Below are 24147 nucleotides of genomic sequence, written 5' to 3'. Positions count from 1 at the left end.
GCAAAGCAAGAGATTTTTGGGTGCTGCAACAACAATGACTGACATTTATAGACACCATCTTCTTTTGGGTCCCTTCCTCCCTCCTTCTTTCCCTCTTTCCCTCCCTCCCTCCCTCAACACTTCCCCTCACAGAGCACAGTCATGGTGGTAACTTAAATGTCAGAGTCTCTTGGCTTAACACTGTGATAATCACTTCTTCCAAAACTTCTGCCTAATTCTTCTGTTAGATCTGTACACAAACTAGAAGCCTGGTAGTGAGATACATAAGTAACTCCAGGAAATACCTTACTGAGTATTCTTTTGATGGTTAGCATAGAAGCAGTAAACATATTTCAGTTGCTTATCTCTTTTCAAGATTGACTCCCATTCAGTCTCACAGTTCTAAAATGATATGTGAAGTCAAACGACAACAGTGATAATACATGACTTTTTAATAAAGTCTTTAAATTAATGTATCAACAGTACAAAAAATGCAAGGGACACTGAAATAACTTACAAAAATAAGAATGTCCAATTAGAAATATAAAAATGAGAGAAATTGAATCTACAAATATTATTTTTTTAAGTAAATATGTGGCTCATATGACACAGCAGATTATTTATAGTCCTGTGTTACTTGTATGTTCCAGAACAATATTGAGGGCCTAGACTGAAAATAATCTAAATCATTTGGTAAAATCAATGAAAAAGCAATCAAATGAAGTTTTCTGGTGATAGTAATGGATCCCTATGTAGCAGGTTCTATGGTAGTATAATGAATAAAGTTAAGATCTTCGGAGTGCTGATTTAAGTGAATCACTTATTTTATGGCTATAGCTCTGTCATGTAGTTGGTTAATCTGTGAATTTTTTTCATCTCTCACTATAAAAATGGAAAAGCACCTTATTGTATGAGACAAGCATGGTTCCTAACAGTGACTGCGTATGATGAAAACGCCACTCAAACACAGACCCTTTCTAAAACATGTCCGAAAAAAAATAGAACACAAACAAACAGTATTCAGAGTTACAAAAACGTTATCCCTGCCATGAATTTTCTCCATCTCTTCTTCTTATTCATGCAGTTTCAGGAAAGGTTAAAATCAAACTCCCTTTTCAGGGCCATTCTGACTTCAAGTGTTTCAGCTTCCCAGATGTAGGATGCTTTAGCACTGTTACTTTCCACAGGCTGGGGAAAGTTTACTATCAGCTTCCTAAAAATGAGATAAGATAAAGCAGAATAAGGTTAGAAGCTGGAATTAGCTTCCTAAAGTAATATAACACTTTCAATAAGGCAGTGTGTATGTATGTATATATGCATGCATGCATGCATATCACCAGGATGTTTGATTTTCCCACAAAAGAATTTAGACAATATGAATACTGAACCAAAATGATACCTATACAACACACATCATATTCCAGTTTGGCTCCTTATAATTGTAAGCAGGTAAGCTGCATGTAGACTCTTAACACTCTGAATGTGGAGGCAGAAAAACCCCTAGTTCAAAGCCAGTGTAGGCCACATAGCAAGACTCTGTCTCATTTTTACAAATCCAACCAGCTATTTTGACTGATTCTCTCGCTTTAAATTGACCTCAATTTGCATAGTATAAACAGTCTTAGGTTATGCCTCTAGGCATAGAAATGGCACCATGCCTCTGAGTTTGTTTGGCTAATCTGGTGGAATGCAGCCAGCAGGTACAAATCTGAAATTGGAGTGGTTCTTTAACGCCATCTTAGGCTGAGCCTCTACTACATGTGTAGACTCTGAATATTTGGCCTGGAATGATTTCAATGCCAGATGAGTGAAAATATTTCTTTCTACTTGCCTCTGGCTCTTTCTACTACACATTGACAAAATATTTGCTGTGATAGATTCCTGGGTTTATCTTGCTGTTTATGGCTCAGTTGCTGGACAGTTGTATGCTTTTAAATGCATTGCTGTGATAAGCTAACCATAATTCTGTCATAGTGGTATGAATCTGAATTATGCATAGTGTCAGCACATACTGATACCTGAAGAAATTTAAATATGTGAGACACTTATTAACCTCACTTTCTCAGTAGACAGGGCTTAAGTGTCTTTTTAAAGGCAGACAGAAAAAGTCTCTTGGATCCAATTCAGTAAAGAAATCTGGCATTTTGTATGTGTGTGCACGTATGTATATGGTGTGTGCATTTGTGTTTATTTATGTGTGTGTGGGGGTACATATGCAAGGGAGTACATATGGAGACCAGAGGTTGGCATCAACTGTCTTCCTCAATTGTTTTTCATGGTTTTGTTATGTTGGTTGGTTTTGAGTGTTCTTTTTTTCTGTTTTTTGTTTTATTTGTTTGTTTGTTTTTTGAGACAGGCCTCTCACTGTGCCTAGAACTGGACAGTAAGCTCTGTCCCTGGCTTTAATGTGGCATCAGATCACAGGCCTTCATGCTTGTGTGCCAAGTCCTTTGCTTCTTGAGCTCTCTCTTCACCCTTAGGAAGCTGGGTTTTTTTTTAAAGGGCAGAGGGACACTTTTTGGAAACTTAATTTTATAAGTTTCTTTATAAAATTTTCAATGATTAAAACATTTATTTATAATATTCTAAGAATTAAATTATAAAACTAATGAAACCTCAATATGTAGACAAAATCCAGGAGATTCTGAGAAACTGTTAATTCCAAATCTTTCCTCTTTTCTAGCTAAGCCAAACATAACCAATAGAAAAATAAAAAATTCAACAAACCTCTCTTTTGGTTGAATGCTAAATATTGGGTTTTAAGGCTATTACAATGCATCTTATTACTATTTGACTGAAATCATTGGTCAATTTAATTAAAATAAATTTACCTGTTCTACCTTTGGATACATGAACAGAATGCTTTCCATGAAAACATTTTTGAGGGCATAAAATAACACCATAGAATATTATGGATAGAAATTAAGTGAAGTAGGATGGGACATGGCTAGACTCAAGCCACGGCATGTTTCTGATTATACAATTTCAGGTAATAGCATAGCTTTAAAAGATGCTCCAATAATTCTATATTTCTCTTCTATTTTAATTAAGTTTGCTTAAGAGATGTTTCTCCCTATACTGAATATTTAATATATAACTAACAGTACATGTGCTGGTTAATTTTGTCAACTTGATACAAAGTTGAGTCACCTGAAGAAAGAACCTCAATTGAGGAATTGCCTAACAGAGTGGCCGGTAGGCATGTCTTTAGGGCATTTTCTTACTTAGTAATAAATAGGGGAAGGCCTAGCCCACTGTGAATGGTTTCACCTCTGGGCATGTGGTCCTGGTTTACATTTTTTTTAAAAAGCAGTCTGGGAAGCCATGAAGAGCAAGCCAGTAAGAAGCTTTCCGCCATGTCCTCTACCTCAGTTCTTGTCTCCAGGTTCCTGGCCTGGCTTTCCTCAAAGATTGACTATGACCAGAGAATTGTAAAGATGAAATAGTCCTTTCACTCCCAAGTTGCTTTTGGTCAGTGTTTTGCCGCAACAACAGAAAGCAAACTCAGGCAGTATACATGTGATTTTTCATTTGTACATGTCACGTAGATAATGTAACATATAAGTGGAGTATACAAACGACCTATTGCGGCCCAGGTTCTATGTGGAAAACTACCTCAGTGAGAGACTTTCATTTAGTGAGCTCTGATGGATATCTGGAATGATGGCGAAGCTGGAACAGCTACCTCAAGATTGATGGAGACAGTGAGAACTGCTAGAGAAACGGAAATTAACTGCGCAGGGTGTAGATATGCATGCAATTTTAGCAGGCGTGAAAATATCACAGAAGACTGACTGACTGTTCATTTAACTAACTTTCCTTACAAAGGTTGTAGAAAGAATAAATGCATATAAAAATGGAGTGTAAAACTTAATTAAATCCTTAAGAGTCGTGGTAAAAATGGTGAATCTAATTTTTATAGGATGAAATGTTTTTGTGAATATATATTTTTAAATGGTATGAATAATCAGAAGAAAGTTTAGATAAATATTCATCTGAAGATCATTTTGTGTTAAATGAATCTACTGCAGAAATCAAACGTAGTCTTTTGTTGACTACGGGTTTTGTTTTGTTTTGTTTTTATCTTCTCAAAGCCCTAACTAAGTTCAACAAAAGAAAAGCATAGCTATTGATAATAAGGGAAAAGAATGTTCCAATAACTACTTGTTTCCTAAGCCCAGTAGGAAGTAGTGATGAGCTCCAGAGAAAGGGCCACAGCAATCACTGGCATGCACTTAACAATGCACATCCACATGGAAACAGAACAAATTTGTGACATACTTAGATAGTTCATCTAATATCCACTAGGTTTCAACAATATCCTTTTTAAAGAGCTAGTTTTAAGAGGCATGATTATTTCTTACATTAATTATTTTATTTACTTTACACCCCGGTTGGAGCTCCTCCTCCCTTTTATGTTTCTGGTGAAATATTTGCAAGAATTTTTCTGTATGTGATAAGGAACATGACTTGAACTGAGAAGAATGATTGTATGCATTTTAAAAAGTGAACACACTCAATTTTTATCTTAGAAGCCTACTAACATCCAAAAAATTTAAAGCTAAAGCTTATTTTATATAACCAGTGTACCAAATTTTATATTAGTATGTTAGCAATGCTTACAGCTTAGCACAATTTCACTTCTACCTGTTTTATTATTTTTTCTTATAGATAGAATTATATTAGAACATCAAGGATTATGTTCCAGTGATATCTAGCCACATCTAATATGCAAATGCAAAATATGAAACCTAGGTATGCTCAAACATTTTTGGACTGAATACAGAGTCCTGTGCATGCTAGGCAAGCACTTCGCCACAGTCACACCCTAGTCCCCATATTCAACTTATTCTGTAGATCAAAATATCTGAGTCATCAATAGAAATTTCGCCTTCCTGAGGATTTTAAGGTTGATGAATACTATGCTTTAAAAAGAAATATTCTAATGACTCATTAATCTCATAATAGTCTATTTAAATCTTATGTTTGACTTACTTTTTAGGAGTGCGAAGATCAAGGAGCATTTCTTGGATGTCAATTTGAATTTCAGAGGGGTTTGTATCAGGCAGTTTAATTTTCACCTAAGATAAAGTAAGAAAATACTATCATTTTGGAGAGCAGTTACCTTTAAAAAGCATTAGGATATATGAGGAATGAGTGCCAACTATGTACCAGGCTCTGTGATTCTTTCTTTCTTTCTTTCTTTTTTTTTTTTTTTTTCTTTCTTTCTTTTTTGGTTTTTCGAGACAGGGTTTCTCTGTGTAGCCTTGGCCATCCTGGACTCACTTTGTAGACCAGGCTGGCCTCGAACTCACAGAGATCTGCCTGCCTCTGCCTCCCGAGTGCTGGGATTAAAGGTGTGCACCACCCCACCAGGTCTATGATTTCCTTTTATGGTTTTTAAGGAAGAGTTTCGTATCCCCATTTTACTTGTGAAGAGACAGAGGAGTGTAGTAACTGGACAAAGGGCAGCCATCAGTAGTGTGACTAATTTCGGACTCATCGCTACACTTGGTGGGGAATCTTTGACCACCTTTACGTATGTAGGTTTCATATAAATGTAAAACAGTGTCAAGTGTAGGTTGATGATGCCAATTTGCAGTCTTATTGAAAATACCCATATCACATTTCCCAGGGAAGTATTGGCATCAAGAAACGTTAAATGAACAAAGGAAATATAAGCACCATCTCCCAAGAGGGACTACCTACCAGTTTATCATTATTTCACTTATAAATGCCTCATCACCATTACCAAGGGGCTCAGAAGCAGTTCCACTTCTGGCTATATATCCAAAAGCATTGAAAACAGGAACCCAAGGCCAATTGTGGCTACGTATTGAGTTTGAGAGAAGCCTGGGCTACAGGAGACCTTGCCTCAAAACAATAGCAGTGACAAAAGGGAAAAATTGAAGAAAAAAATTTTACATGGCTTTGTTCATAATAGCAGTATTCATCATAGTCAAAAGGCATAAACAAGCAAAATATGCATCAATTGAGGCATGAATAAATAAAGTGTATCATGTACACACAGTAATATTATTCCAGTGAAGAAAAGGACAGTACATTAATTTTTAAAAATGTGTATGAGTGTTTTGTCTGCATGTTTGTCTGTGCATTACATGTGTACCTGGTCTCTAAAGGTCAGAAGAAGGCACTAAATCTCCTGTGACTGGAGTTAGAAGCAAGTGTGAGCTGCCATGTGAGTGTTAGAAATAAAACCCATGCCCTCTGCCAGAGCCACCAGCACCTTTTACTGCTGAGTCATTTCTCTAGCCTGACAAAGTACATTTTATTGATTAAATCCTGAAAACATTACACTAAAGGAAAGAAGCCAAACATTAAAAGGTTCATTTTGTAGGATTCTATTTATGTAGCATGTTCAGCATAGGCTAGTCCAGAGACAAAAAGTTGACTAGAGTTTGACAGGGGCTTCGGAGTGGAGAAGAGTGGAGTCTGCTTAATATGTATTAGATTTCCTTTTAGGTATGTGAAACTAACTTAGAAATAGATATTAATGAGGGTTATACTGCACTTTGAATACCCCAGGTGTCACCAATGATAAATGTATATTTTACCACAAAATTGTACTTCTTTAATTTACATCTGTCTTAGTTAGGGTTTATTGCTGTTATAAAGCACTATGACCACAAACAACTTGAGGAAGAACAGGTTTGTAGTTCATTATTCTCCAGGGCAGGAACTGATGAAGAAGCCACAGAGGGAGACTGCTACTGGCTTGATCACCATGACTTACTGTTCTTATGTACCCTAGGACCACCTGGCCAGGGATGTCACCATCCATAGTGAGCTGGACCCTCCTACATCAATCAAAATTTTTAAAGAAATGCACAGCAGGGTTTCCCAAGGGCCAATCTGGTAGGAAGTTTTCTCAGTTGAGGTTACCACTTCAAAAATGTCTCTAGCTTGTGCCAAGGTGACAGACACTAGCCAGAAGAACATCTACTCTTTTTGAGACAGGAGTTGACACATACTGTGATATATACACATAAATGTGTGAGGACATATAATTTCTGTAAATGAAGGGACAAAAAATGGAATCCAGAGCCGGGCGTGGTGGCGCATGCCTTTAATCCCAGCACTCGGGAGGCAGAGGCAGGCGGATCGCTGTGAGTTCGAGGCCAGCCTGGTCTACAAAGTGAGTCCAGGATGGCCAAGGCTACACAGAGAAACCCTGTCTCAAAAAACCAAAAAAAAAAAAAGGAATCCAAAGTTCAGGTAAATTATGAAGCTTTTTTTAAAAAAAAATAAACTGATAACCTGACGTTTTAGTTATTTTGAAAGTCCAGTTGTTGAAATTGCCAGGGTAACTGCATGCTTTAGGGGAAATGCACATGAAATAATGTGACATACTGGAATTTCCTCTTACGATGCGCAACACACACAATGGTATTTCCATGGTGTGAGGTATGTGGATCCATAGATACTTCTGAATTATATTTTCTTTATTAAATCTGTACTTAATACTTATGATAGCAATCTAGAGGCGATGGCATTTAAGTACTTCACGTGGTTAACTTTTACTCAAACAATTACCTTCCAAAATACATTTTAGAAATTAAATCTACCTAATTAGAGATGCCTTAGTGAAACAAAGAGCGCATTTTCCACAGAAGCAGTAATAGGCACTCTGACACAAAATAAATGAGCATTAGATGGACAGGAGTCCCACTTTTACTGAGATAACTTTCTAGTCAGATAGTCAATTGGAGATGACCTATAATGACTCATACTCCAAATGGGTCAAGGGATAGAACTATTTGTTTCTTAACTTTGAAATGTTTAGGTCTTGAAAAGTGAAATAGTATGTTGGGGGATGGTCTGATGTTTCATACAGTTTGAGGGGATAATCGAGGAAGGAAAGAATGATGATGTATGTGAAATTTAGATAGAATTTCTAGGCAGAACTTCAAAGTGGTTATTATAATAATCTGTGGTTCCAGTGAAAGATAATTCAAAGAAACAGCTCACTAATTTTTCCTCTTAAGAAAATTAAAAGTGTCTGCTACAATATTTCAAAGGCGGGCCAAGAGAAAAGACAAATTAGGTGGGATGGAGCACACCAATATCTCACAAGATAAGGATTCCATGGGGAGCTTAACAGAAAATTCCCTCCTGAAAACTGGAAGGACTTGTCCTTGTCACATGGATCAAGGGATACAACTGTTTCTTTACTTTGAGCTGCTTGAATCTTTAAAAGTAAAAAAAAAAAAAAAAAGATTTCTTGTAATCTTAGCAGAAAACCCCTCCTGAAACATGAGTCAGACTTGTTTAATAATTGGTATACTCAATGAGTACTTGGAAAATAGTTGACCTCTTATTGTGTGAAAGGCTTAACTTGTTAAACATTGCCAAGGATGGAGTACCGCTGAGCAAACAAAGGATTTTAGGTTCTTTTACATAGCTTACAAACTGAATTCATTTAGAGATGACTGCACAAACAAGATCTTAACAATGACATTATCAATAGACATGATAATGCTAAAGAGGGAAAGTTCCGTGGGCTTTCACACCCTAGACAAGGAACTACAAGCAATTAATAATGGCTGAGATGGAAGAATCAGTCCCTACTAGGCATGAGCCCCATAATTAGTTACCCAATACAAAATGGTTGGCCCTAAAGTCATATACACACAAACAAAAAAATGCACTCATCAGGGTGTACTTATATATAGTTGTGCATATACATATATGTACATATACAATACTACTACTACTAATGATGATAATAATAATAATAATCATCATCATCATAATAATCATAATCATAATAATAATCTAACAACTTAAGGGGAACATAGGAGGGTTAGAGGGGGAAGGGGATGGGAAAAGGGATGTAACTCATTTCAATTAAAATGTATTTTTAAAAAAGAATAATTTTAGAATATTTTATATGTAACTTGGCTAGTGTATACTATTCACTGAATTTTAAGAAAACTTAATATATACAGATGATTTTGTGCTGGTATTTTAAAAACTATTCTAAATTAATTCAAGGGCTATAGATATAAAATACTTCTATTTTTTCAGAAGTATGAACACTATTCATGATACATTTGATTCTTTAAAAAAGTAAAACTGAGTTTCACTATGAAACAAAATGATATCAGGAAATTGTGATGACAGAGACTTGGGTAGGCTTTATTTTGAATCGTCTGAACAATTTAATTTCCCATTGTTGAGCTATGGAAACACATGAGCTATTTTTCCATGCAACCACAGTAGTTTATGAAAAACCTTCATGAACAACAGTAATCTGTAGAAAATGAAAAACACAAAAACAATGATGGATCCCTACCTTGAATTTACATAAATATTCATCTCTAAAGAACACGTATATAGAAACATGTATTCTCCAAAACAAGGGCACAAAATCAATAGAGCACAGTTTCAATTCATGTAAGTGTTCTATAATGTCATTATCTTTTTAAACATTTCAGTACTACATTGCCATGCCTCCCTTTTTAAAAAAAAAATATGTCCCTGAAATATGACTGTTCTCCTATCATGGGAGTCAAGAATAAGCTTGGATTCAGGTATGGGGAAGCAGCCAGTAAGCCCAGCCATTGGAAAACAGGCAGGAGGTTCAAGGCCAGAGTAGGAAACATAGTGAGACACAATGTAAAAAAAAGACTTGATAGGCTGTGATCATATGGTGGAGGAGGAGGTTTTCTTTGGTCACAGGCCTAGGGGAGGAGAATAGGGTGAAAGAGGGAGGGAGAGAGGAACGGGAGGATACAAGTGAGGGGAAAAGAATTGAGTTGTAATCTGAATAAATTAAATAAAAAAGCAAGCTCAGCTCTTCTACAGATTTCCATAATCCCACAGACAGCCAACTTTGGCCTCACAGTCAGTGGCGCCACCGCTATCTACCTTGATACAACACAAAGCAAAGCCATTATGCTTCTAGCTCCATTTTTTCCCAGCAATGAGAATTCTCATTCTTTATAGCCTAATTACTGTATGGTTATTCATATCTCTTGTGCTGTTGTTTCCTACACTTCATGGATTCCTCAATGTCTTCTGTTAGGTTCAGTGGACCACACAGTGTCTCACTCCTTCCTCATGCTTACTTCTTTAAATATTCTCTTCATTTTCTGTTTAAATAAAGTAGTTTTTGTTAATTAATTAATTTATTCACTTTACATCCCAGTCATAGCCCCCTCCCTCCTCTCCTCCCAGACCCACTCTCCTTCCTCTTTTTTCTTCCCCCTCCCATATTCCTTGGAAAAGGGGAGCCCATGCCCACCCACCATAGCTCATAACGTTGTATCAGGACTGGGAGTGTCCTCTTCCCCTGTGGCCTGGCAAGGCAGTCCCACCAAGGAGGAAGTGATCAAAAAGCTGGCAACAGAGTCCATGTCAGAGACAGCTCCTGCTCCCCTTACTAGGGGACCCACATGAAGCCTGAGCTGTCCATTGGCTACATCTGTGTAGGAGGCCTGAGTTCAGTCCATGCATGGTCTTTGGTTGGTCTCTGTAAGCCCCTCTGGGCCCTGGTTAGTTGGCTCTGTTGTGTTTTGTTCTAAGTGCAATAGGAAGGCAGTTAGCGGCCAATATGAAGAAAGGTGTGATCTAATTTTGTACATTTGTTTGATATCTTTTCTTAGAAAACAATCTTTCTATATAGTCCAGCCCAGCCTAAAATTTACTATGTAGCCTCTCCTGACCTAGAAAGTGCTGGGACTGTCCTGTTTTTAAAGATCTCTTACACTGTGTGTCAAACGGCTACAGTTGAAACACAGAGATGAATCAGAGGAAATCAAAATGGACCAGGCAAGAATTGGTGGCACTTTGGAACATAAAATCAATTGCTGTAGTAATTAAAATTAGTGGACTTTAAAGTATTTTTTGAAAGTACAACAAATAAGACTTGCTGATGGTTCAGCTATGAAATACCAGTGAAAGAGGAATGAGAGCTGAGTAAGGGTTTTAGCTTGAGCCTGCTATGCGTTTGGCAAGTGCTTATCTCTTAGCTATATTATCCCTAGTAAGTAATACTGCCATGAGAATGCTGAATGAGAAAGATGTCAGAGAAAATAATTATGAGTTCTTTTATGGACATGTTGGGTTTCTGTCACCTAGTAAAACAACAGGAAGTGAGCCAAGGGACTAAACCGAAAAGAGGAGATAGAGGGAAACGGATATAGGTTAAAGCTCAAGGGAACTGCAAACAGTGATATGGGAGCAAAGGGAGGAAGGAATGTATGATGATGTGGGAAGAAAACTAGGAGTTAGGTCATCAAAGCAGAGAGAAAAACTGTTTCAAAGAGGAAAAAAATCAGAGTGGAAGTCTGCTAAGTGGCCACCTTATATCGCTAAATTCTCTCCCATTGTCCTTTATTGCTCTTTTTTTTTTTTTTTTTCTAAGACAGAGCTTATCACAAGCATGTAGATCGGGCTGGCCTCCAACTTGGGGTGATCCTTTGGTCTCCTGAGTGGTGAGTCCCTGTCTCTTGAGTGCTGGAATTACAGGCATGCGCTACCACACCCAGACAAACTGTCCTCTTCTAAGCAGGGTGTCTCAGAGGGAAGCAGCTCTGGCGTGTTTGTGCAAAGGAATTCTTCAGTTTTCAGGATTATCCTTTGGTGGTTGCTAATGATGGATCTCCGGTCTGGAATGTTCTCAGCAAGCACAACATATGTGAGCTGAATCCACACAGTCAGGACTGACCCTCTCAAGGCAGGCCTTAATGATCCCTGGCCCCTGGGGACAAAATGATAATATCCTGTAACAGTAAGTGAAAATGTGTCCATTCTTCCCTAGACATTCTTTAGAGTCTTAAATTAAAACTCCTTTTTAGTGTTTGCTTATTAGATCTAGGGACACACGATAGGGAAAAAAAATAAATGTTAGTAAAAGGATAGATATTTATCATCAGCTTAAAAGCACACTAAAGACAACCCTCTTGTAGAATGTTTGCCAAGTTCCACGTAGCCCTCCATCTCTCTTCCATCTTCTATACTAAACTTCCTTACGTATTTTTTTTTAATTTTTATTTAATTTTTAATTTATGTGCATTGGTGTGAGGGTGTCAGATCTTGGAGTTACACACAGTTGTGAGCTGCCATGTGGGTGCTAGGAATCAAACCCAGGTCCTCTGGAAGAGCAGACGGTGCTCGTAACCACTGAGCCAACTCTCCAGCCCCCCTTACATACTTTTCTTCCTCACTTCCTTGGGTCTGCTCAGTCTGCCATTACTCATGACACTGAAGCTGCTTTCTTCCAAAGACCAACACTTATTTTATTTTTTGAGATCCTTACATGAGTCCTGTATTTACATAATTTGTACCCCATCCTCTCCACCTACAATTCTTCCTGTGTCTCCCCAGTCCCTCTCAAATTCCTAAAATTTTCTTCTTTAATTATTATTGTTACACACAGCATCAACATATCCGTGTGTGTGTGTGTGTGTGTGTGTGTGGTGTGTAAATATAACCTGCTGAGTCCACTTAGTATGGCTTATATGTATATGTGTTCAGAGCTGGTAACATCTTTTTATTAATTTTTCCATACAATATATTTTGATCATATTCTTTCCCTTATCCAAAATCCTCTCAAATCCTCACTACCTCCCTACAACTTCCTGGACTTCACTGCTCTCTCTCTCTCTCTCTCCCTGTCTCAAAAACAAAACCCAAAAAGCAAAAAGCAAAACAAAGTGACAAAAAAAAAAAAAAACCCTAGTAAGAAAAAAATACAAATACCTGAGACTAGATAGGTCATGGGCTCCTAGGGGAAAACCTACTACTATTATTTTGCTAAAGCAGTGGTTTTCAACCTTCCCAATGCTGTGACCCTTTAATACAGTTCCTCATGTTGTGCTGACCCCAACCATAAAATTATTTTTGTTTTACTTCATAACTGTAGTTTTGGTACTGTTATGAGGCATAATGTAAATATCTATATGCAGGATTATCTGATAAGGGATCCCAAATGTGTCAGGACCCACAGATTCAGACCCACTGTGCTAAAGGAACATAGCAATGAAATGATTCCTAATGACATATCCATAGTTCAATGTGTCGCTCAACCCTCATTGGAAAATCTTCTTCTTGCAGTAGATAGTAATTAACACCTACACCCACAATTAGACAATGTGCAGAGACTGAGCTATTCTGAAGCACTCAGTCCTAAATGGGATGTCTTAATCAAACTCAAGGCTCAGGGACCTATATGAAAGAGGAGGCGGAAAGACTGTAAAAGCCAGAGGTGGCAAAGGACCCCAAGGAATCAGTGTCCTCCAGACACAACGGAGATGATACACATATGAACTCACAGAGAATGCAAAAGCACACATAAGACCTGCCTAGGTTCAAAACCCACAAAATCCCATCATGGGGAAGGAAGGGGACACAAAGTTCTCCATCCTTAACCAGAAGGCTATTTGTGATCGGTACCTGCTGGAAAAAGGAAAGTCAGTTTTCTTCAGTAGAGTGTCACTGGTATATCGACAACAGTCCCAAGGCAGGTCGAATGCCAAGAAGCAGTTGGCCAACACAAAAACAGACCCCTGGTTTTTGTGAGCTTTTCATTTTTGTTTTTTTGTTTTGGGGCTGTCCATTTCTTATCTGACACATTTATGTTCCCTGCAATTCTGAGTATCCTTCTTAATCTTTCTCCTTTGTTTCCTTTAAAGTTATTTTAACTTCTTTACAAAAAATGTACATATTGGACTTTACAAAAATGTACATATTGGACAAAGGAGATGGCTTACTGGGCAAAGGGCTTGGTGTGAACCTGAGTTCAAATCCTTAGAACCCATGTGTGGCCAGGTGCAGTAGTGTGTCTGTAATCATAATACTCCTTTGTCAAGATGGGAGGCAAAGACAAAAATCTCCACCCTGCATATGCAGAAGCAAACAACAAACAAAGTGGAAAGTAAGAACCAACACCAGAGGTTTTCCTTTGATCTCCATATGTGTGCCATGGACCCCATACATCCTCACCCATCACATACACAGCACACACATACAAATCACACACACAAATATTTAGAAAGTATTCCTATTAATGAAGTACCACATGATGTTTTGATCCATTTATATACTGTGTAATGTTTAAAACAAGTTAAAATGATCTTTCTCCCCTAATACATATCTTTCTTTATTGTGAAAACACTGCAAATTCTTTCTCTTAGCCTTCTGAAATGTACAGTACATAATTATTGCCTGTAGTCACCCTGCTGTGCAATAATATCCAAGAATTTCTCGCTTTTGTATAACTATAATTTACTGCCCACTAACCAACCTTTCCCCATTCTTCTCCCCCTCCACTCTCCCCAGCCTCTGGTAAATAACCTTCCTACTCTTGCAGTATAATTGCTTATATCCTACGTGTCTTCCTTTGTTCATCCTTGCCTTAAATTTTGGTGTTTTTCAAGTTACAAAACTGCTTGTCTGTAATCAAATGTTTCTGCCAGTTCTGGCTCAACAATTATGGGCCATGTGATTTTGATCATTTGATGAAACTACATCAAAATGGCATCATTGAATTGTAAAATTACTGGTGATTTTTATTTCTATGTAATATATATAAGACATTTTGTACCCTTATTCCATCCATGATTTTTAGCCCTTCTTGGAGTTATTCTGTATCTCACTGTGAAAGGCTTTCATTTTTTTTTTTACTCTGCAAATATTGGTATTTTTAACATCATAAGTATATATTTTTTTCATAATCAGAAATATATTAAATCAGTACAATTATATTAGCTTTTAAGAAGGTATTTGTTATCCTCTCCCACCACCGTGATCATTATAAACTAATGCTATAATACTAACTACAAATGTATGTGTTACCGAAAGAACTATTAGCAAGTTAATTGAAGGTGTACTGTGCTGCCTCAAGCTGATAATAAGGAATCCTATTACAGCTCAAATATCCTTCTCCCTGACACATGGCTTGATATGTAACCAATCAAACAAGGTCAGCATAATCAGGAAGCTCAACAAACAAAAGAAAATAGGTGTCTGTCCTCTAGAATTTTCAATGTAAAAAAACACAATCAACTTCATTACTAAAGAGGCTAAATCTATTTATTTATTAGGAGCAAATGAATATGACTGTTTTAACCTTAAGACACAAATCAGTATTAATGAAGTACACTACTCAACAAGCAAGTGAATTCTTAGTGAGCTGCTTAGGATGATCGACAGCTTCTTTGAAATAGATGCATGTGATGAACATGTGATTCCTGGTTGTGTCTGCTGGATGGTGACTGATCTGTAGTCCATCCCTGAATCCCTCCCTGTTCTCAATGAAGTTCAAGGATGGGAAGAAGACTCGTAGCTAACACTCTGAAGAGATGACCATGAAAACAAAAACAAAAACAGGCTTGTTTGTTAGGCCATGTGATATTGTTTCCTTATCAATATAGATCCCTCAAAGTAGGGGTAGAAAAGAATTATGCACCAACTCTAGTTTAAAGGAATATTAAACTATCAGCAGGCCGCTTTTTCCCTCTCCTAGAACAAATAAAAAATCACTTAGCAGAACAACTGTAGGCCCATTCAGTTTTGGACATTAAAGATGGAGACGAGTGAAAAATGGAAATTTACTGACCTAAAGCCTCAATGTACCCACCTGCTTCCTGACACAATAGTTCTTTGCAGAAGTCAGGCTATCTCTCTGCAAATCTCAGATACCCATAGTTCTTCCCACCCCCATCACCACCACCACCACCACCACCACCACCGAGGCCACATTCCTCACTTGTCAACCATAGTGCCTCTGTTCGTCCTGTTCTTAGGCATTAGGCAAGCTCCCATTCTTTCCTACCTTGTTTCTGTGATGGATATTCTTCCCCTTCATCATCTCTGTATCTCTAATTCTACACCATAATCCCAACCTCACTTCACTGATCTAATAATTCCCCTTGGTTTCCAATATGTAGTCTAAAACTGGAGTAAGAATTTATGTTTCTAAATTCTGATTGTTCACTTCATCCTAACAGCCTCTTATGCCTCTTTGTTGGTACTATGTCCCCACCCCCTGGCAAAGTTTCATTATCTCTTAAATCCCTCACACTGTGTGTGTGTGTGTGTGTGTGTGTGTGTGTGTGTGTGTGTGTGTGTGTGTGTGTGTGTACACAATGTAAAATCATACCTAACCTTATTTCAAGTATGATGGACAGCTAGCACATTGTGGTCACACATTCTAATACCCAATGAGAGCAAAAAACATCAACTCTGAAAAATCAACAACTCCAGTCTTTTTCTTCTGGAGTTCCATATAGATTTGTATATAATGGCCTATTAGACACTTCTAACAAGATTTCTCACTGTGTTTCAAGTTCAAACTAGTACGAACTTAATGTACCTCTGTCTTAGAACTTTGTTTGCTTTGTGTTCCATTCCATACCTCACCTTGCAACATATGAACAAAACAGTAGAAACTATTGGATGGTAATTGCAAAAATGTGAAAAATTCAGGTGAGCTAGAAGAGAAAGTATCTGTATCTAAGGGTATAATTTACAGAGGCCTCATTATTTCCCTATATCTTGGTTAAAGCCATCATCATTCTTGTGGTCACTCAAGTTAGAAACCTCACTCCTGTTTCTCCCTTATATGCTACACTCACCACTTTCCAGGTCCTATGTTTGTTTGTTTGTTTGTTTTTCAAGACAGGGCTTCTCTGCGTAACAACCCTGGCTGACCTGGAACTCCCTTTGTAGACCTGGCTGAACTCAAACTCATAAATCACTTGCCTCTACCTCTCAAGTGCTGGGATTATGGAATATGCCACCACTGCCCAGGCCAGGCCCTATGAATATTCACATCAAAATGTTTACTGAACTCATCCTTTGCTTCCTAACCTCACTGTCATAGCTGAGACACTCATTTGGACTAGTAAAACTGCTATCCCCATGTTTTTCCAAACTCACCCTTTTCTCCTGTCATTCCCAAACTGAGGTAGCTGCATGTTCATACCGCCTTTGGAGTTCTTCAGAAACACACAGACCATCATTTAGCTCACCCCTTTACTAACTAAACAGGAAAGAAGTTGAAATCTAATAGTCCTTTATCCTCTTTTGCCTTTCATGGCAAAATACCAAATACTTGGTGACTTAAACACTAGAAAAACAGTTTTATTTTCTCATAGCCCTGAAGACCAGAAATCAGAAATTAGGATGGCAGTAGGGTTGGTTATAGTAAGGACCTTCTTCCTAATGTATAAGTGCTCCCTGTGTCATTACATGGTAGAAAAACAGTGGGCAAACTTTCCATTGGCTCTTCTGACAAAGTCATCCAGCCCATCATGAGAGCCTCACATGATCTGGCCTGAACCTATTTCCTAAAGGCTTCATCTTCAAATTTTATCATGCTGAAAACTTAGGGTATCCCTATATGAATTTGTGGGGTACACTATCCAGCCAAAGCATAACATGACATACGATGGCTTTCACACCTAGTCCTGCTTCAGCTATTCTGCTTATCTTCCTCCTGTCTACATGTATTCTGACGCCCCAAGAACTTCACACATAGTTCTCAAAATACATATAAAGTTTTTTTTTTAAGAAAGAGAAAACACACTACCTGCATTCATTGTGTCAGAACTTTATTCTTACCCACCACTTTGCTTAGAATGTGTTTCATCCTCTGCCCCTGAGGAAATACCATCTCCCTTTCACATGTCATCTCCATTGCTAAATAACTTGGACTTTCCTTTCTTCACATTCATATCATTCTGCACATACATCTATCAGATTCCAACTGCCTTGCCTCCACCAGACTTTAAAACTATGTTCTTAAACATATTAGCTGCTTGTGCTTAAAAATGGGAGTCATAACAACATCTGTGTCAGGTGTGGCGTGGTGATTAAGAAGGCAGTCTGTGTTGCTTCTAGAGAAATGCCTAGCACGTAATCAACATTCTATTAACCATTTGCTAGTATTCCTAGTATCAAGTGAAAGAAAGCAGCAAGACAAAATCATTTCTTCATACTGTAGGGAATGCTACTCTAGTGACCTTGCAGTATCCACATAGGCCGTGTAAGCAAGGTTCTAGGACTGAGGTCTTGGCAGAACACATTATGGTCCTCTGGGAATAGTAGGAAGGTAAGTAATCTTTGAAGAATTGCCTCTCTGCTCTTTATCATCTGCCTCTCTACCTTGTTGGAGGTCTTTAGTCTTGTAGGAGGTTGCCATGAGACAGTTTCTCACACTACTTCTTAGTTCCAGAAGACCACAGAACTTGCCATTTCGGTTACCCTGAGTACAGATGCAGGCTATACAGTAGAGCTAGCTGTTGCTCAGAGTTAACCCCACAGCAACAGTCTCCCCACTGCTCAGGTTACATGCCATCTGGACCCTTTTAGTTTGATATTAACCTTTAGCAAAGGATTTGAGGAGCGGATTGAAGAGTGATCTTTTGGTACTGTTTGCATAAGTAATAATATACTTCCTTTGGAAGGTCATTGTTTTCCTATTGATGAATCTGTGAAAACTCTGTTCAGTCGGCCTACCAGCTCCCACTGTGCCACTGTTTAGGGACTGCTTGGTCTTGTCAGTAAGAAAGAAGGAGAAATTTGTTTATTTTGTTTACCCACTGTGAGGTCCATCAATATAGCATCTGGCATAAAGAAGTTCTCTTGGAGCATCTGTTGAATTCATAAATCATAGCAAACAATGATGTTGTCATGGATATTTATAGAAAAACCATAGTGTAGAGACCTGGGGGAGGGGTTGGAATAAAGAATATAAAGAATGAAAAGGAGCCAAGCAGTGGCAGCACATTAAGCTCAGCACTTGGGTGGCAGAGGTAGAAGGATCTATTTGAGTTCGAAGCCAGTCTACAGAGCAAGTTCCAAGTCAGCCAGAGCTGTTATACAAAGATACCCTGTCTCCAAATTAAAAAGAAAAAGAAAATGCTAAAAAGGACAATATAATTTTTTAAAAATGGGATCTTCTGCTTGTGGGGTATGGAGAAATGTATCTGTGGTGGTTTGAATGAAAATGGCCCCCATAGGTTCACATATTTGAATGTCTGGTTCCCAGTTGGTGGACTGTTTAGGAAGGATTAGGAGGTGTGGCCTTGTTGGAGGAGGTGTGTCACTGGGGTAGGCCCAGTCTCTTTCTGTATGCAAGTTGTGGATCTGATGTGAGTGCCCGGCTCCAACTCTAGCATCATGCTTCTGTGCCTCCCACCATGCTCCCCACCATAATGATCATGGACGTACCCTATGAAACTGTAGGAAAGCACCCAATTAAATGATTGTTTTATAAGTTGTCTTGGTGATGCTGTTTCATTACAGCAATAGAAAAGTAACTTAGACAACATCTATGCCACCCATGAGTAAGAAACTCTATCTCTCTTCACATTCTTTCATTAATTCATTAGGAGTATTTGATACCTCACTAGCTCCAACTTAATATAATAATACAAAAAGACAAGATTAGATCAACATTATTCAAATGTGATCCATTTGAATATCCAGTAGATAGTTAATGGGTGATGGTACCTTTTTCATCAATGTGTTGAAATTTCTCATAAAAGTGAATTTGAAGAAGAGTGGATAGGAGGGGCAGAGAGGAAGTGGGGGAGGAACTAGGAAGAAAGAAGGGAAGAGGAAACTGGTTGGGATAAAAAAATTAATAATAATAATAATAATAATAATAATAATAATAATAATGTGCATTTGGAAAAATCTTGACAGCTAAAACAAAACAAAACAAGTCTGTAAAGCACAGACTTAGCTCTAGCTCAACAATATTTCAATACAGATTAAGACAAGGGAGACTTGGTAGCTACACACTCAGGAGTAGGTAGTAGGAGAATAATAATAGGCTCTCAGAATTGGATGACAGCATTCTTTAGGTTTGATAAAGATATTCATATTCCTGGCTCAGAATTTTGTTTAGTGCCCTCCCATTAAGTAAGGACAAAAGACAAAGGATTCTTTTGAAAGTCTCTGAATTAGATTATTACACCTCATCCCACTCCAAATAGTTAACCAATGCTGCGATTCAATTTTCTTCATGTTTTAGTATTTCTGATACTGGACTGCATCACAAAATTGATGTGTATAGTTCATATAAGTATCATCTTTCCTTTAAAGCATTTTTATCAAGCAAATGGCATATTTATAATGTAAAGATGTCTTAGATTCAAAAATGCCATATTATCAATAGGAAAAATAGGCACATAAAATTGAGCAAGAAATCTTTATCTTAGTTAAGTTTTTATTACTGTGATAAAACACCATGAGCGAAGCAACTTGCCAAGGAAAGGAGTTTATTTCATCTTTCAACTCTCATGTCAGATTCTATCACAGAGGGAAAACAGAGCTGGAATCTGTGTGCAGGAATTGATGCAGAGGGCATGGAGGAGTACTGCTTACTGGCTTGTTTCTCCTTGGTTCTCAGTTTGCTTTGTTTTACAGCTCAGGACCACCTGCCCAAGACTGGCACCACCCACAGTGGGCTGGGACCACCTACATCAAACATCAGTGAAAAAAAATGCACACAAGGACTCGTTTACTGGTCAATGTGGTGGAGGCATTTTCCTAACTAAGGCTTCTTTTTCCCAGATGAACCTGGTTTGTGTCAAGTTGATTAAAAAAAAAACTAACTAGCACAGATGGGGTCAATAATCTCTTTACTCTGAGTCTTATCAGTGGACTTAAGCAATGAGAATGGCTGTCACTGTTCATTTACTCCCAGAAAAAAACTTCAAGCTAATATTTAGGAATTTCATTATTTACTATGTAGTTAATCAAACCGATGACCTCCTGCACATTTCTATTTCTATCATTATTTCTGATCTACACACTTCCAGCCCAAGTCAGGGCTTTTTAAAAAATTCCATTTTGAGAGTCAGTTTACCATTATACACTTGCCCACACTTATTCTTGATTGTTGTTGTAGTCCCCATTTATTCAAATAGGTCATGCTTGCACACCTTTCCATATGCTCTTATCTCGGCTCAGAAGGACTTTCTTTGCATGTTGTCCACTACGGAAATACTATTCATCCAAATGGAGTTAACTGATCTTTTTCTGCTGATCATTCTGTACCTGTTACATGTCTCCACATACGGACTGACCATACAGAACCCTGGAGATTATTTTAAAAGACATCTATCACCTGAACTGTAAATTTCTCAGAAACAATTGACTATTTCTGATTTCTCTTTGAATGTTAGTACTTAGGACAGAGTTTAGTATGTAGTAGAATTCATTAAATATTTAAAGATGAAGAATAAATATGACAAGAAACAAAAGTAATAAGAAGAATATAGAAGTGGCAAATGTGGAGCTGTGATATGATTCAGTTGATAACACACTTGCCTTATAAGCACCAAGACATGAGTTTGACCCCCCCCCCCCAGAAACTTCATAACAAGGCCAAGAATGGTATGGCACATGCTTGTAATTTCATAGCTGAGGAAGTTGATAAGACAAGAGGATTTCTGCCTAATTGGCAAAATCCAGGCCAATAAAAGACCTTGTCTCAAAAGAGACGGGTGGTGTGTATGAGATGAAAATCACACTCAAAATTGTCCTCCAACCTACACAGAGAGAGAAGTCGGGGGTGGGTGGAGGGAGGAGGGGGAGGGGGAAGGGAGAGAGCAAGAAGTGCCATGATATGAATAATGTTTTATTTAATGCTATTCTTCATTGGGGTCCATGCCTTATCCAAACCTGAACTCCTTGTTAGACTTACAGTTGCCTACACTGAGTTTAATTGCTAATAATAAAATCAATTTATCTCTATTAGGTTTTCCTTCCTAGTTGATTATAGATTCACTACAGGGAAGGCGCAAATATTCTCTATATATTTTTACTTCGTTTTAGATAAACTGTATATACCTGTTATGAGATGTGATTTAGTTTCTAAGATCCTTTATCCAGGTTATCTTTAATATTAAAACTGATAATAATTTGCATAAGAAAAACGGATAGACTTGCAACAGTTTTATTTATTTAGAGCCTATGGTTTCTCCAGAGCTTAGAGCAATCCCCAGCACTAGACATTAAAAACCTAATTTTACAGTAATTTAAGGGAGAGAAATTTGAATATTACTGGTAAGACCCTGGGAGCTAATTACTTCAAGATCACTTGAAATCTCAACTCATTAGAGTTTGGAAAAAAAAATCTCCTGAGGTCCTTAAAGTCACTATTCCCATTATGTTACTTGATTCAATTGAATGTCTTAGATTTTGTTAATAAGAGAAAACTTCAAGCTACTGCCAAAAGGAGAGTCCATTTATCATTTTCTTGAGAAAAGATATTAAGCATCTCTTGAGGGTACCTCAGCATTTGATAATGTAAGAGAAGGAAATGGATTGTTTTTAAAAAAAATAGCCCCTGATCTAAAAAATAAAATTACAACACCAATTACTAGTACATGTTGTCAAAGTGAGTTGAATTTCACATTCTAGGGCTGACTCAGAGTTTTCAACAAAATCACTGTGAGTATCGAATAAGTAACACTGCAGTACTATCATTGCTATTATTGGCATTGCTATTGTTGTTAGATAGAAATGGTGACATGGTTCCTGATGTGTTGTGTCTTCATGCAAATAAGAGAACTAAGCATCATTTTACAGTTATTTTTAGCAGTAAAAATCAGATCTGAAAATCAAGAAGAAAACACTTTTCGTAGTTCCTCATTATAAGCTGAGTCATCCCACGAATAGAGGAATAATACAAAAGACAGATTCAGTGAAGGAAATGTTTTCTCCTATTTGGCTTGTCAGCACATCAGAAGGTAACAAATGATCAGCTAAGCAGACAGAACTAGAACTGAAAAATATTCACTATGCTAATGGGTAACGTCACTAGGACTAGAAATAGTGTTTTGGGTCATACGACTTGGTCATGTTTATTTGTAAATTTTGTCTAACATATATAAGCTTAGGTGATTTTTTGATGTGGTCCATTTTAAATTATTTCATCAATCCCTTGATATCTTCTATCAGCCACTATTTTTAGTTCACATATTTGTTTACAATACTATGAAAATAAGTTATCTATAACGGTCATACACAAAATGGGGGAATAAAGGTGAGCCTTACCACCAGCTCCTCACAGCATGCTGTTGACGGATCCTTTCTTGTTAGCCCTAGGTATACATCCTCAGTTCCCACAGTTTGCTGGAATACAATCTCATAACTGAAAAAAATATCAATATTAGTGACAATACTCAGGTGAAAGAACAATTTCCTGTCACATCACACAAAACATACTGGCAACTTTTGAGGTTATGTTAGCACAAAAAAAGAAAGAAAGGAAAGGACTAAAATAGATGAAGTGCTCATTGTTTTTCAAATATGTACTAGAACACAAAGGAACAGGGTCTAGAAATGCAGTCAACACTGTAAACACTGAGGGCCAGGACTGTTTTCTAAAATAAAGCTTACCTGCTTCAGCTCTATGCCAAATAAGTGGGTTGAAGGAACTTCTAGTACAGGCCCAATAAAATTACAAATAAAATAAATAATTTTTTGACTACACTGTCTCAGAAAAACACTGGACCTAATACCCCTGGGATTGTTGGAAAGATAGAAAACGTCCTTTACTGATTTGAAAGCACAAAGTAAAGATGATCTAGATTCAGTATTGCCTGCCATTAATCATGTGACCTTAGTGACGTTACAAATGCACAGGATGTTGGCTTCTAAATTTGTATGATTTATGGGAGACACGGGTGTGCATTGCCTATCTCTATGGCTATTTGTGCTTCTAAAATTCCACACAAGAAACAGTGGTGGTATAGTTGTGACAGCTTGACTACGATGTGTAGATTCAAGTCAAGTGGAATTCTTAATAATGAAAGGTTTTCCTTTCCACACCACACACACACACACACTTCACAAACATTTGCTTTGTTATAAGAATAGAATGGATAGAAGCTCATACCATTCTTCTAATAGAATCAAACAATGATTTACAAGGGTTTTTTAATCTTTCTCCCCCTTTCCCTCCATTTCCCTTTCCTTCTCTTTCTTCCCTTCCTGTTTCTTCTCTCTCCTCTTCCTCCCCTTCCTCCCCCTTTCTTCTTTCAGTGTTTGGGATCTAAGTGGGGGCCTCATACACACATGCTAGAAAGTGTTCAACCAAGGACCTACACTCTCAGATATATATATATATATATTCAATTCCACCCAGAGAAATAGTGTGACGAGCAGATTAGAAGGCTAAAG

General features: G+C 37.6%; 1 protein-coding gene across 1 annotated transcript in view; it reads right to left on the bottom strand.

The window, feature by feature from the left end:
• Nucleotides 1–975: 975 nt before the first annotated feature.
• The window catches only part of Dnaaf6 (dynein axonemal assembly factor 6), a 40842-nt gene continuing 17670 nt past the window's right edge, over nucleotides 976–24147 (bottom strand). Inside the window, exons 5-7 of the mRNA XM_051141272.1 lie at nucleotides 23020–23116; nucleotides 4975–5060; nucleotides 976–1192 (exon numbers count right to left, since the gene is read on the bottom strand). Of these exons, the coding sequence (XP_050997229.1) occupies nucleotides 1066–1192; nucleotides 4975–5060; nucleotides 23020–23116 (310 nt within the window). The 3' untranslated portion in view covers nucleotides 976–1065. The remainder of the gene's footprint in view (nucleotides 1193–4974; nucleotides 5061–23019; nucleotides 23117–24147) is intronic.

The sequence above is a fragment of the Acomys russatus genome, chromosome X, assembly GCF_903995435.1.
Source record: "Acomys russatus chromosome X, mAcoRus1.1, whole genome shotgun sequence".
NCBI lineage: Eukaryota > Metazoa > Chordata > Mammalia > Rodentia > Muridae > Acomys > Acomys russatus.
Note: the sequence above shows the minus strand (reverse complement) of the source record. Positions and strands in the feature narration are given on the sequence as shown.